The 14,740-nt window shown below is 41.6% G+C and overlaps 1 protein-coding gene across 1 annotated transcript; it reads left to right on the top strand.

Annotated features, from left to right (window-relative positions):
- Positions 1 to 1,650: 1,650 nt before the first annotated feature.
- Positions 1,651 to 12,628, top strand: SUMF2 (sulfatase modifying factor 2). Its single transcript, XM_070932111.1, is given in 10 exon segments — positions 1,651 to 1,747; positions 1,750 to 1,872; positions 4,444 to 4,594; positions 5,674 to 5,788; positions 6,473 to 6,517; positions 7,549 to 7,699; positions 8,371 to 8,426; positions 8,839 to 8,923; positions 9,628 to 9,793; positions 11,272 to 12,628. Coding segments are annotated over 10 exon segments (1,098 nt in total). The 3' UTR covers positions 11,381 to 12,628.
- Positions 12,629 to 14,740: the final 2,112 nt, after the last annotated feature.

The raw sequence follows: 14,740 nt of genomic DNA, 5'->3' as shown, positions 1-14,740 counted from the left end.
AAATAGTGTATTTACCATACTCCCCAATTTTCATAGCATTGCAGCACTATAGTTTTGCTGAGTCAAGTGTGGTTTCTTCAAACTGGTTAATAAAATGAGAACCTTTAGAACAGAATTTTTATTGGCCAAGTGTGGCCAATTGGACACACAAGGAATTTGTCTTGGTGCATATGCTCTCAGTGTACATAAAATGAAAGATACATTCAAGAATCATAAGGTACAAACAATAATGGTCATAGGGTACAAATAAGCAATCAAATCATACTAGGAAACAATATAAAGGATACAAGCAACAAAGTTACAGTCATGCAGTCATAAGTGGGAGGAGATGGGTGATAGGAATGACGAGAAGATTAATAGTAATGCAGACTTAGTGAACGGTGACAGTGTTGAGGGAATTATTTGTTTAGCAGAGCGATGGCGTTAGGGAAAAATCTTGTGTCTAGTTCTGGTGTGCAGTGCTCTATAGCGTCATTTTGAGGGTAGGAGTTGAAACAGTTGATGTCCAGGATGCGAGAGGTCTGTAAGTATTTTCACAGCCCTCTTTGACTCGTGTAGTATACAGGTCCTCAATGGAAGGCAGGTTGGTAGCAATTTTTTTTTCTGCAATTCTAATCCTCTGAAGTCTGTGTCTTGGGTTGTGGAGCCAAACCAGACAGTTATAGAGATGCAGATGACAGACTCAATCATTCCTCTGTGGAACTGGATCAGCAGCTCCTTGGGCAGTTTGAGCTGAGTTGGCAGCAGAAAGAACATTCTTTGTTGTGCATTTTTTGATGACTTTTTTTTGATGTTAGCTTAACGAAAGCTTTTATTTAAAACATAACATTTATTATTTATTTATTATTTATTTTTATATGCCGCCCTTCTCCGGAGACCCAGGGCGGCTTACAATGTGCTCAGCAATAGCCTTCATCCTTTTGTATATTTATACAAAGTCAACTTATTGCCCCCACAAACCAGGTCCTCATTTTACCCACCTTAGAAAGGCTGGAAGGCTGAGTCAACCTTGAGCCTGGTGGGATTTGAACTCGCAGTAATTGCAGGCAGTTGGATGTTAAATGCTGCATTAGCCTCCTAGCCACTCAGGCTCCTTGGACTTTTTTTTAATGTTAGCTTAACGAAATGTTTTATTTAAAACATAACAAGAGCCTTGATAGTACAGCTCATAACAAGAGCCTTGATAGTACAGTGGTCTACGCACCCTATTATTAACACAGCTGCCTGCAACTTACTGCTGGTTCGAATCTCTCCAAGGCTCAAGGTTGACTCAGCCTTCCATCCTTTCTAAGGTAGGTAAATTGAGGACCCAGTTTGTGGGGGCAATAAGCTGACTTTGTATAAATATACAAAAGGATGAAGGCTATTGCTTAGCACATTGTAAGCCGCCCTGAGTCTCCAGAGAAGGGCGGCATATAAATCAAATTTTTAAAAAAACAACATTTATATAATAAAATAAGGATCCTTTCGGAGACAAAAGATTCCAATAGCCATAAATCCCAAGATAAAAAGTGTTTTTCTCTTCCTCTGGGTTTAAGATCAGCACTATGTCGAATAAAAAGAGGGAGAGGAGCGGAGTCCTTCCCCTCCTCCCCCCCCTCAAAAAAAGAGAGAAAATCCCACGCGAAACCAACCCAGGCCCTTCGCGAAATGAAGGAAGTTCACAGCTGCCCGTACACGTGTGTGTCTCTCCTGTCGACCCCGGAAGCAAATCGCCCTGCCCGGCTGCTTTACGCTACCGATTGCTGCCAAGGGGGCGAAGGGATCGCCCTCTGCCCGTGTCAATGTTCTTCTCTCCCGCTTTGCTCGCCAGTTTCTTGCCCGTCCTGTTGTCTCCCTGGGCGGTGACCGGGAGCCGTTCGGAGCGCCCCGGTGAGTCCCCCCACCCCCTCCCCCCGCCGCGGCTTCTTCTTCTTCTTCTCCTTTTCCCTCCTGGGTTAAAGGCTTGGGTTAAATTGTCTCTTTGTGGGCAAGCAGGGTGCAAAACCTTGAAAAAAAAAACCTTTTCTCCCCCCCCCCGAATGTTTTTGCCAGGAAGAATCGAAGCCGAGAAATAATTCTGTAGAATAGAGCAGGGGTCTCCAAACCTTGGCAACTTTAAGACTTGTGGACTTCAACTCCCAGAATTCCTCAGCCAGCTTTGCTGGCTGAGGAATTCTGGGAGTTGAAGTCCACAAGTCTTAAAGTTGCCAAGGTTTGGAGACCCCTGGAATAGAGTGGAACTTGCTTCAGGCATAGGCATGCTTAGGGCTGCTGTGCCTGTTGAATTCCGATTAGAATTAAATTGGGATCCATCAGAAGGAAGGATGGTACAACCAGGGCCGGATTTTCCTATAGGCTAACTAGGCTTCAGCCTAGGGCCTCAAGATCAAAAGGGGCCTACATTCAAATTGTTAGCAAAATTAAAATTACACTTTCACTATAGGTGAAAGGGCCTCATAAGTGGAATAGCCTAGGGCCTCTTTTCATCTAAATCCGGCCCTGGGTACAACATACCATCATTTCCAGGTTTTTAGGCTGTTAACAGTAAAAAAAAAAAAATGCAGCAAAAATAGCCAGCACCCTGTGAATCCTAAATATTAATAATTTTATCACGGCTTTAAGTTTTTAGTGTACCGTTATGGGGAAAACAGCTCTGTATTCAAGCAGAGATAGCACTACTCCAGTATTTGAAGGGCTGCCACAAAGAGGAAGGAGTCAATTTATTTTTCAAAGCCCCAGAGGGCAGGACAAGAAACAATGGACGGAAACTAATCAAGGAGAGAAGCAACCTTAAGGAATTAAGGAGAAACTTCCTAACAGCGAGGACAATTAACCAGTGGGACAGCTTGCCTTCAGAGACGTTCTGGGTGCTTCATCCCTGGAGGTTTTGAAGAAGAGACTGGACAGTCACTTGTCTGAAATGGTATAGAACAGTGGTTCTCAACCTGTGGGTCGCGACCCTTTTGGGGGGGTCGAAAAACCCTTTCACAGGGGTCGCCTAAGACCATCGGAAAACACATTTTTTCAATGGTTTTAGGAATAATTTTATGGTTGGGGGTCACCACAACATGAGGAACTGTATTAAAGGGTCATGGCATTAGGAAGGTTGAGAACCACTGGTATAGAATCTCCTGCTTGAGCAGGAGGCTGGACTAGAAGACCTCTAAGGTCCCTTCCAACTCTATTCTGATTCAGAATATACTTAATAACGTGTTTCCAAAGAGTATAACTTCAAGGAAATTTCTTCTTTTTTTTATGACATGCTGCAAAACCTTTCCACTTGGAAGTTATGTAGCATGAATCCTGTTAAAACTTTAACATTCCTAAAGCCCTGATGATTTTAGAATGGAGGTTGCCCATGTTATAGAATAAATAATGTAACGTATTTTTATTATAAATAATTTGATTTATATTATATGAATATGAAATATATTTGATTTATACTTAATAATTCAGGACAGTCGGTAAAATAGAAATATCCAAATAGATAATGATAAAGCAAAAGCAAAATGTATAATGTATAAAGGTATTGCAAATTCTTGCTTTTAAAAAATACAGTACTGTCATTTGAAATAGTTATTGCATTTGAATCTAAGAAAATATTAGGGAATGTTGGGGAAAGTATACATGAGATTGTGCTTTCTCATTTGTTAAAGTTTTCACATTTTTAGAAATAGCTGAGAACCGAACATACTGTTTTGTATGTTCGGTTTTGTTTTGTTTTATTTTTTTCCACTGGCCCTACAATTTTTTCTACTAGAAGTATTACTGCAGCCCTCAAAATGTCATTCAAGACTTCCTGTGACTGTCCTCAAAAGTTGAACCCCTGACCTATAAGCAATATTCACACCACACATTAGACTACAACCTTAGATTAGCAAAACTTAATTACTGTGTTCATATAACATGTGCCCGGTAAATAAACCAAGTACTAATCTGTTTTCCCCAAAATAAGACATCCCCTAACAATAAGCCCAATCGGGCTTTTGAGCACATGGCAATAAGGCCAAGCGCTTATTTCAGGGTTCAAAAAAATATAAGATAGGATCTTATTTTCGGGAAAACACGGTAGCTTTACATGATGGGTGATTTAAACAGCAAGTTAAGGTTATGGAGTCTTTTCCATGTCAACTAGATCACAAACTGCCAACCCCTTTGAAGCCTTCTGTGAATCCAGCTGTTACCTTCTGAATTTCCTCCTTTCATTCTTCTTTGTAACTGGATCCAATCTGGGTCGGTCATTGGGACTGGAGGTTTAGTCTTCCGAGCTTTCGGACTCATGCTAGAACCCATCCTCAGGGAATTTCTCTCTCACCAGAATGTGAGAAAGCTCGGAAGACTAAACCTCTGGTCCTAATGACCAATCCAGATTTGATCCTGTAACGTTATCCTGGGATACGTATATTTGCCTTCATTCTTTGCTACTAACATTCTTGCTGCTAATTTTAACTCTTCTCTCAGCTTTCGGGAAAGATGAAGGTACAGTACAGCTGCCTGGTGGGAAATTGGAAATTAGAACCAACATATTGGATGGTAAAAATGAAGACAGATCCCTCAGGACAATCAAACCATTCATTATGGACAAGTATCCGGTCACCAACAAAGACTTCAGGTAAAGTTCACATCCCATGTTAGCTGTACATAGTTTTTGACTGGCAGTAGTTTCTCCCTTACTTAATAATACAAATATTTTCACTACCATTTTGGATTGCATTCACAATTTGCAGCTTTCTAACAATTCCAGGTCAGCCCTTCAACGTAGACCAGATGAGGAAATAAACTTTACTAGAACTATGCACTACTTTGTTAAGAAACTCCTCATAGTTTCAACAGCACAGTTCATGCTGCAGTAAAAGATTGTGGCAGGATACTTTTGAGGACTAGAATCATGCATAAAGAGTTGTCTTAGCTGGGTGGTCTAAATAGAGTGCAGATTTGGGGTAGATGGAATGTTAGGGAAGGTAAATTTCTGATACAGCTATTTTGTGGTGAAGTCCAATCCGGGAGCAATTTATTAAGTAGTAAGAAAGAACAATAATATCCTCAGTGCCAACCTCTCTCTCTGCAAATTCCTTCACACCCTGGATTTCCTAGTTGCTTTATTTTCAGAATATCATTAGGAAAAACAAGACATAAATAGTGTGCAAAGGCTAACACAAGAAACCAGTGCTGAATGAGAAAGGGTTTAGTGCATTGTGGTTAGTTGTAGATTGTATGTGTTCCCGCAGTCCTTCTCTTTGGGTCTCTCAGATCAGGGGTGAAATGCTCCCGGTTTGGACCGGATCGCCTGATCCGGTAGCGATGGCGGTGGGTGGTTACCCCTACCAAGCCACGCCCACAGAACCGATAGTAACAAATCTTACATTTCACCACTGCCTCAGAGACCTCAAAATTATGTCCTAAGATATTTGCAGACACCCAAATTACAACAGTGCACTTTCCCACTGATGTTTTATGGGAAAAGAAAGAACTAGACATATCGGACATTATGTAAATGTATAAAACTGACAAATGAAAACATAGGGCACCGTCAATTCAGTCCCCATTCCAGGTGATTTCAGCACATCATTGTCACACACCCTGCATCCTTCTCCTGTCAGAATTTTAAAAGTAGAAGTCGCCAGCCACAAAATTGTCGCGAGATCTCCAAAAATGGCTGATTTGGAAATCAGTTCTATCTTTTGGGTACAGGGAATTTGTAAAGGACCAGAAATACAAAACGGAAGCCGAGAAATTTGACTGGAGTTTCGTCTTTGAGAATTTTGTCCCGGAAGAGCTTAAAAAGAAAGTGACGCAAAAACTAGAGGTAAAGGGCTACTTTTCAGTATTTTGGGAGAAAGGGTTGATTTTGATCAACCTGCCCTGTGTTCCAAACTCCAGAAAGTCTTACAGTTCATAGATTACTCAGCATCAATTTACGTCAGTAAATGGGTCAGTCAAGTATTGTGAAATAGAGTGTTAAGAGGGTGATTTCCCAGGGAGAGAAACTACAAATAATAAATTCTAGGAAACAATCATTCTAACCTGAACTGTCATGAAGTGAGTTGATCTATCTCACCTAACGTAGCTTCTGCAGTTTGGCATCTTTTCAGCCGTCCTGCCTAAAATTTTGTGATCTGAAATGTTCAACCTGCAAAGTATAACTTTGATTTCTTATTGCTTCTAGTTTGGCATGTCAAGTCCTTAGGGCTCTGTATCTTTATTGAGCAACAAGCTTTAGTGATCTCAGCAACCAACATTACAACATTTTCCAATGCATTTGAAATCATAAGGGCTAGCACCATTGTTTTCTTTTAAAATGGACATTTTCATGAACCAAGATTTGTGGTCAAAGTTTACACCATCCTTCTTCCTTTGAAAAGGATTGTCTATCCAATGTTATTCTAAAAATGGGGGACAAATGCGTGTTATTATGGTGAAGAAGGTAGCAGTTCATAATTGGGATTTTTAAATTGTTGATTACATTCTATTTTTATTCTTCCCATTTTAGTCTGCACCATGGTGGCTTCCAATTGAGAAAGCATTTTGGAGACAGGTGAGTCTTTACTAGAGGACAAGAGGAATATAGATATTATCAGAGACATGATTTGTGTACCACAGTGTTGATTAGTGAACTGGATACAGGAGTAATCTGGGCTGTCATCCAAGATGCATAACATTAGTTGGGGCCCCCTGCATATCCTACCAATAGAAAATATACAAAATGTTTTTGCCAGCGCTAGAAAATCCACAGTGCCTTTAGATCATATCTGCAGGCTCCCCAGATGACATCTGAAAATAAGTCCTTTTTAAAGGGCAAAATAAAAATAAAAATCGAGCTCATCACATCTTGTGAAAATTTGATATATTTTTTTAGATTTTAATGAGATTTCTAGTAAGAAATTATCTGATTCTGTTTCCAGCTGAGTGTGCCCAAGATCTTTGAGGATGAGACTAATGATGTCTCAATGTAGTTTGGACGTTGAATTAATTAATCTGTCTTTAAACTCTTGGCACCTGAAAATGTTAGTAGAATCTGCCTTTTTAGCAGTAGCTTTTTAGGCATGCAAATTTAATTTAGGGATTTGAGAGAACCAGAACCCCCCAAGGGAATGGATAACCCCAAGAAACTAATTTGGTCTATGGTGGAAAGGCCAGATCACAGTTGGGTTTTGATCCAGTTTGTGCAAAAAAACAATTTAGAAATTCCTTGGCATATCAGAGATCAGATTGGCTGAGCATATGAGGAAGATCCATGCCCTTGTTTATCTTATGAACTGATGCAAGATTATCTTCGTTGAGGTTTAGAAAATCTAACCTTTGACTTTTCCCCCAGCTGCCTCTTAGCTGGCTGTCACGCCATCAAATCACCCAAATTCTTGCTCCGCTGATTGTGATAACCACAGAGTTTGTTTTTCCTCTTCCCTCCTTGTCCTGTTTCCTTATGTGTCATATCATTTAGATTATAAACTCGAGGAACAGAAAGCACCTCACTACTGTACAGATTGCAAGGCATTCTGAGAGCCTTTTTAAAGAGAAAAATGGATAACAGTGTCTTAAATAACTAGAATCCTTTCCCATCTTCAGCCTTCAGGTCCTGGATCCAGCATCAAAGACAGGCTAAACTACCCAGTGTTACACGTGAGCTGGAATGATGCTCAGGCTTTTTGCAAATGGAAAGGGAAGAGGCTACCAACAGAAGAGGAGTGGGAGTTTGCTGCTAGGGGAGGCCTGGAGAGTACGTAAGCAAGGAACCAAAGTGGTCTTAGATCCATCACCATAGCATCTAGAGCACTGCTTCCCAAACTTTTTCCTGCATTACCCAAAACCCATTTATCCAAAAGCCCTTTTTACCCAGTGTAGGTATAAAACAGTTTAAGTCAATTTAAATGTCCCTGTTGTAATTGGGTAATGGATTTGTATGTTGTTAGCCAAAGAAAAGCCGCTTTTACCCAATTTGGGGTAATTTACCAGGTTTGGGAAGCATTGATGTAGATCAAGATTCTTGCCCTTTTAATCCAGGCAGGCAGTCTACAGCAGTGTTTCTCTACTAACAACTTTAAGATGTGTGATTTCAACTTTCAGAATTTCCGAGCCAGCATTGGGCTGTTCCCTCTCTTTGCAGAGTGGAGAGATTGGAGAAAAAAGGATTACAAGAGAGTAAGCAAGCACACAATGGGGCATATACATAGAAAAAAATGCCGTGGCACCAACATCCCTAAGTGTGCTATCCAAATAGCGTAGTTAGGAATTTAGACTTTAATAATCCACATGCTTTTTTAATGTTTGATATTAAAGACAAACCACTCCAGGGTCAATGGTTAAAGGGAGGAAATTGGCATGTTTAGAATTGATAGTGTAGATTGACATTACCATTCTATTTTATTCTTTTCTTTCCCTTTTTGGTAGACAGATTGTATCCTTGGGGAAACAAATTCTTAGCCAACCGCACAAACCTCTGGCAGGTAAGAGACCAAAACTGGAATTTTTATTTTTACAAAATGAAAAAATGAATTTTTTTTATTTTTACAAAATAAAAAGCTAAAGAGGATGATGAAAATGACAAAAATGGTTAAAGAGAAAATCAGAGCAAGAGAAAACCATTTTTAAAAAAGGCAGTAATAACCAGGAGACAGATTGTGTGCATGTGTGAATGAGTTCATATGTAGTCTTGACAATAAATAGGGATTTGTGGGCTCAGCGAACCGGTTGTTACCGGTTGAATCCCATCACTTATTTCATTGTTTCACGGGCTGTTCAAGACTACTCTTGAACTATCACACACACACACACACACCTGAATTTTGGCACCCAGTTTGCATTTGTTGTCTTATTTACCTTGGTTGTTCGTATATTTACCTCCCTTTCTCTGCACAGGGCAATTTCCCCAAAGTTGACACAGCTGAAGATGGCTTCCGCGGAGCATCCCCAGTGGCAGCATTCCCTCCTCAGAATAACTACGGTAAGATTACAGGTCCTAGTCATTGGAACTGGTCAGTCTGCGGATGCTGATGTGGAATAGGAAGCATTTTAAGTAAAGGTTCTTGAAAGTTCAAGGTTTTAGTCCTCCCTCTAGCAAGCTAAATTGTCTTCCTAACACATAGTTGCATTTTACAAAGTTCTGTGGATAATACAGGTGGATCTTGCTTAACGACTGCCCTGTTAAATGTCTTTTCAAAGTTACAATGGCCCAAGAAAAAGTAGCTTTATGACCAGTCCTTGCCCTTATGGTTGTTGCGGTATCCCGTGGTCACATGATCACTATTTTTATGCTTCAAAGCTGACTTCTGACTCAATCAATGGAGAACTTTGCAGTAAAATTGCAAGTTGTGGTTACATGATGTCACAATGACAGCAAGTGATTAATTTAATGGAAATGACATAAATCCGACACAGTTACATGATATTTTGCTTAGTGACAGAGCTGCTGGTCCATATTGTAGTTGCTATGCAAGAACTATCTGGATTGGAACCTCCAATTGAGTTTGTGATATGAGTGCAGGTTTAGTTCTAGAAAATATGCCAGCATCAGATTTTCAGAAACCTTGTAGATACATTTTTCTACCTATTTGCTCTTTTTCTTTCGGATTTTCCAGAGCTCATATATTTCTCTGCAGGCAGTTTAGAGGCTTCCCCAATTGAATTACTGTCTTTGCTGTGTCACAGGCTTATACGATTTGCTAGGAAATACTTGGGAATGGACATCCTCAGAGTATCGTCCAAATGGTCCTGCATCCCGCCAGCCGGGTCAAAAGATGCATGTCCTGCGAGGAGCATCCTGGATCGATACAGTGGATGGCTCTGCCAATCACAAAGCTGAGGTTACAACCAGGTATGTTGGCAGGTGACATCTTATCAGCACCTTCTCCTCCAGAATTTAAAACTTATAGTCTACTGCAGAAGCGCAATCAGCAGAAGCCATCAGTCTGACAAAAGTAACAGCACACTATTGTGTAGCAAGTCCTGCCCCTTTTGTATGTGTGTCATAACATCACATAGGCATTTTAAAAAGGGTGGAGCTTCTGGTATAATAACATGATGCTGCTTATGTCATTTGTCAAAAGTAGCCAGGGCTGCCAAGATTTCCGGTGATGAAAAAGCTAACTGAGTTTCCACCGGCAGCAAGAGACATTATGACTGAAAACAGCAGCTGGATGCTGAATTCAGACCACTGAAAATTCCTTAGAAAGGAGAAATCTTGAGATTGCCCATACAACTGGGGAAGAGATTGAAAAAGCAAGAATGCATCCTTGTTCTGACCCGGCTCCCAAAAACAACAAGCCCTTTGTATTTAACGAAACGTTCCCTTTATTAGGAGCGCCAGCGATCGCTCTCTCACAGCAGGCTATGAAGTCTCCAAGTCCTGTGGAAAGTGACACTTGCTCCCTTTCCCCCTAAATTAGTCCCAACACACCAGGAATCTCTCTCTCTCTCTCTCTCTTCCTACACTTGCAAAGGAAGTCCTGAATGGTGCGCTTGCTTTCTTCCAGCAGCAGAGAAACGCACACACGCTCAGCAGGTGCTACAGATTCCAAGAAGAATTCTGATAATTTCCAGACAGGATTCGGAAGTGCAGGCTATCAGTGGCTGACCGACAGGGAGATGAATAGTTGTCTGCCACTTCTATTCATCTCCGCCCCCTGCCTTTTATCCCTTGAGCAAGGATGGGGCTTCACTAGCAGCATTGGCTCTTCCGTCCCAAGGACTGGCCCAAGGATTTCCACTGCTCTCCTCTCCTCTGCCTTCTGCGCATCTGCATGTCATGCAGTGGGCCCAGCTGTTCCTCCTCTTCCTCATCAGCCACCTCCAGACCTGGGAGCTATTGACTCTCCATCTGAAGGCTGATGGACAGCCCGGGCTCTGTCTCTCTGCCAGCTCCATTCCCTCTTCCCCCTCGGAGCTCTCGGGTTGCCTTGATGCTGACCCCAACTCCCATGCATCCTCCTCATCTGATTCAGCTGCTGGAGGGGCTGGCAGCTGACAGGCCACAACAATCCTTTTTATAATTTATTATCCCTGTTAAATAAACATTTAAATGTACATTGATGTTTACCATTGCCTAATTAATTGGGAATTCCTTTTTAAACTCACCAAGAGTAAACTGATTGAACTGAATCCCACTTTCTCCACTCTGGCATTTTTCAGGTGTATTTAGATTGCAACCCCTAGAATTTCCCAAGCAGAGTTCTGGTTATAGTCCTAAAACATGGGAAGAGGAAAAAATTAGGAAGGCTGAAGTAGCTCTGGATTTGGGCCAGATGACCCAGGAGATCTTCTGCTAAAACAAATTTTGTTCCTCTTAATCCATAGGATGGGGAACACTCCTGATTCCTCTTCAGGCAACTTGAGCTTCCGATGTGCCACCAGCCTCGTCAAGCAGCCAGCGCAGGAAGCTGTCGGCAAAAAGGCTGAACTCTGAAGCCAACATTAAACTCTTCTAAAAAGACCCAGATCTTTTCTCCTATGGAGATGGGTCAGCCTGCATCTTTGTTGGCCAGACTTTGGGTATTTTTTGAATGCTTTTGATAAAGGGCAATGTTAATGCTTGAAAGTTAAAAATGAACAAAACCTTCCTACTGGTTGTAATTGTAATACAGCTACGCATTGTTTGATATTTGCAGATTACTGGTTTCATTCTGGAACAATCCTGTGCAGGAAACCATTGTGCTATCTAAAGTGAGATTGGCTGGGTTCATTCATTTCTCTAACCAAGGGGTGTCAAACTCGATTTCATTGAGGGCTGCATTAGGGTTGTGTTTGACCTCAGGGGGCTGGAGTGGGTGTGGCCAGGGTGGGCGTGGCCAGCTCAACATCACTCATGTAGGGGGCACCTATGGTGGCCCGAGTGCTCTGCCACAGAAAACAGGCTCCCGGCGGCCTCCTGTAACGGAGCTCAGGAGGGCTGCTGTTTTCAGCTGTGACAGCCTCCTGCAACCCTCTGCCAGTGAAAACGGAGCTCGCAGTGCTCTCGAGCTCCGTTTTCGCTGGCAGAGGCACTGTGGGCCATTCCGTTGTTTCCAGGGCACTCCCGCGGGCCAGATCTAAGCACCTCACGGCATTGAGTTTGCCACCCCTGCTCTAAACCATGTACAGTATTTGTTTTTGGTATAGCATTTTGAATAAACCCATCTGTTAAGATTTGCAAGTTATAGCTTGTGGCCAGCATGCTGTGTTGGTTGATTAATTTAAGAAACCATAGTTAAGAAAATCATGGTTTGGCAGAATGAGTAAGGAGCCTAGGAGCCGCAAGGGGCATGGAGAGGGTGCTGTGATGTCATTGGCATTGCCCACACCCTTTGAAATATTGCTTAAACCACAGTTGGCATTCTTCATACAACACTGTAAACCAAAACCAAACAAATCATATTATGATTTAGCACTATGTCATAATCCAGCCACTAATTCTTTGGATTTTGAGATCCCTTCCAGGAACTGCTTATAATTTTCCCCTCCCCTCCCTTCCCCTCCCCTCCAGCATGACTCTGCCATAGTTTTAAGTGAGACAGGATCATGGCCAATTTGGGATAAGGTTCTATCAATTTTGGATGAAATTTGAGAATCCACATATCACAATTCAGTTGGTTTGAATAAAGAAAACACATCTATTGTTTGTTAAATATTTTTTAAAAAAATCATGTGCAGGTGCAATAAATAATTCCATAACACATCTATGTGGAGTTTGAGTCATGACAAATGGATTTCTTTTCTTTTTGCTGCTTTGAAACGTTTTGTTGCTTATCCAAGTAGCTTCTTCAGTCTGAACAAGTTAACAGAATAACAAAACAACAGAATAACAGAGTTCGAAGGGACCTTGGAGGTCTTCTGGTCCAACCCCCTACTCAAGCAGGAAACACTATACCATTTCAGACAAATGCAGTGGTAGGTTGCCCCCGGTTCGCACCAGTTCTATAGAACTGATAGTAAAACCAGCGGGAGGCTCCGCCCACCGACCCTGATGTCATTAAAATGCTTCTGCGCTTGCGCAGAAAAGCGCGTACAACCCCGCTGTAAACTGGTAGTAAAGGTAAGTAGAATCCACCCCTGGACAAATGGTTGTCCAATCTCTTCTTAAAAACTCTCCAGTGTTGGAGCACCCACAACTTCTGGAGGCAAGTCGTTCCACTGATTAATTGTTCTAACTTTCAGGAAATTTCTCCTTAGTTCTAGGTTAAAGTTAAAGTTGGTTAGGGGGACTCCATAGATGTCCTCCAGGGTGGGTTGGAGGACATATATGTGGTCCCCCTAACCAACTTGCTCAGACTGAAGAAGCTACTCTGATAAGCAACAAAATGTTTCGAACCAACCAAAACAAGTCCAATAGTTGACTACTACTACTATGGCAACTACCTGGATGACTGAGAATCTTCATCAACATAACTCAGCTATGTGTTAATGCTAGACGTTTATCTATCATCTTCCTTGTTACAGATAATGGAACTGCTTATATTTGATGTTTTCTTTGCCTACTTCTCCTGGATTGGGATGTGTTTCATTGCAGTAATGGCAACCTGGATCTTAACATACAGTACAACAGTGAAACATGACAGCAAACCTCCCACCCCCCCAGCAATCCACAATAGCTGGCATTCAAAACTAGGCTGGCTTGAAACACGGAAGTTCCATTTCAGACATCATGCCGAATACATCCTCCATACTTTGAATGGAAGATTTGGGTTCTAAGCAGGGGTGAAATCTAAAATTTGTTACTACTGGTTCTGTGGGTGTGGCTTGGTGGGGGGGTAATGTGACTGGGTAGGCGTGGCCAACTTTTTCTTTTTTAACTTTTAAAAGCATTTTTTCTACAACCTTAAGAGGTTGCAGAAAAAAATGCTTTTAGAAGCCTCTGATGATCAGACAACTCAGCTGGGATCGTTAGAGGCTTTTAAAGGCATTTTTTTTTTCTACAACCTCTTCTGCCAAAGAGGTGGTAGAAAAAATGCTTTTAAGATGATCCCGGCTGAGCCTTGTGATCATCAGAGGCTTTTCTTTTTACTTTTAAAAGCATTTTTTCAGCTGAAGAGGTTGTAGAAAAAATGCTTTTAAAAGTAAAAAAAAACAGCCTCTGATGATCGCAAGGCTCAGCTGGGCATGGGGGGGCTCAGGGATTTTCGGTACCGGTTCTCCGAACCACCCACCGCCATCGCTACCGGATCGGGCGATCCGGTCCAAACCGGGAGCATTTCACCCCTGGTTCTAAGACATGCTACCTCGGCATCCTGAATCTAACAGTAACAGGGTACCCCAAAAGCAGAAATCCCCACTTTCTCCAATGTTTCCTTTCAAAAAATTAAATAAGACTGTGCTGAACATGGAGGATCCATGTATTTATAATAAATTTGTCTACCTCTTTTTAACATCATCTAAGGAAGAGATTGGCAGCCTAAAAACAATTACAAAAGCTTGTGTGTCTTTCTAAGAGACGTCTTCAGCCTCAAAGCAGCCACACAGTCCTGGGATGAGAGAAGACTTCTTTGCTGGTTAGAAAAAGGTCCGTATTGAATATTTCATCCTATGACTCTTAAAAGTCTCCCCTTTGGAGTGGATGAAAAACCTTGATGGATGGGAATTGGCATTATGATTTGGTAGTGCAGCTTCGCATTCCAGAGCTTTAAATTTATCCTTAGATCTCACAGGTTTCAGAAATAATACAAGTAATCGTCAACTTATGATCACAACTAGGACCAGAATTTCCATTGCTAAGCAAAGCGATTGTTAAGTGAGTCATGTCTGATTTTACTTTCTGCCATGGTTGTTAAGCAAATCACTACAGTTGTTAAAG

Source organism: Pituophis catenifer, unplaced genomic scaffold (assembly GCF_029215685.1).
Source record: "Pituophis catenifer annectens isolate HBS135680 unplaced genomic scaffold, rPitCat1.0.hap2 SCAF_1, whole genome shotgun sequence".
Taxonomy (NCBI): domain Eukaryota; kingdom Metazoa; phylum Chordata; class Lepidosauria; order Squamata; family Colubridae; genus Pituophis; species Pituophis catenifer.
Note: the sequence above shows the minus strand (reverse complement) of the source record. Positions and strands in the feature narration are given on the sequence as shown.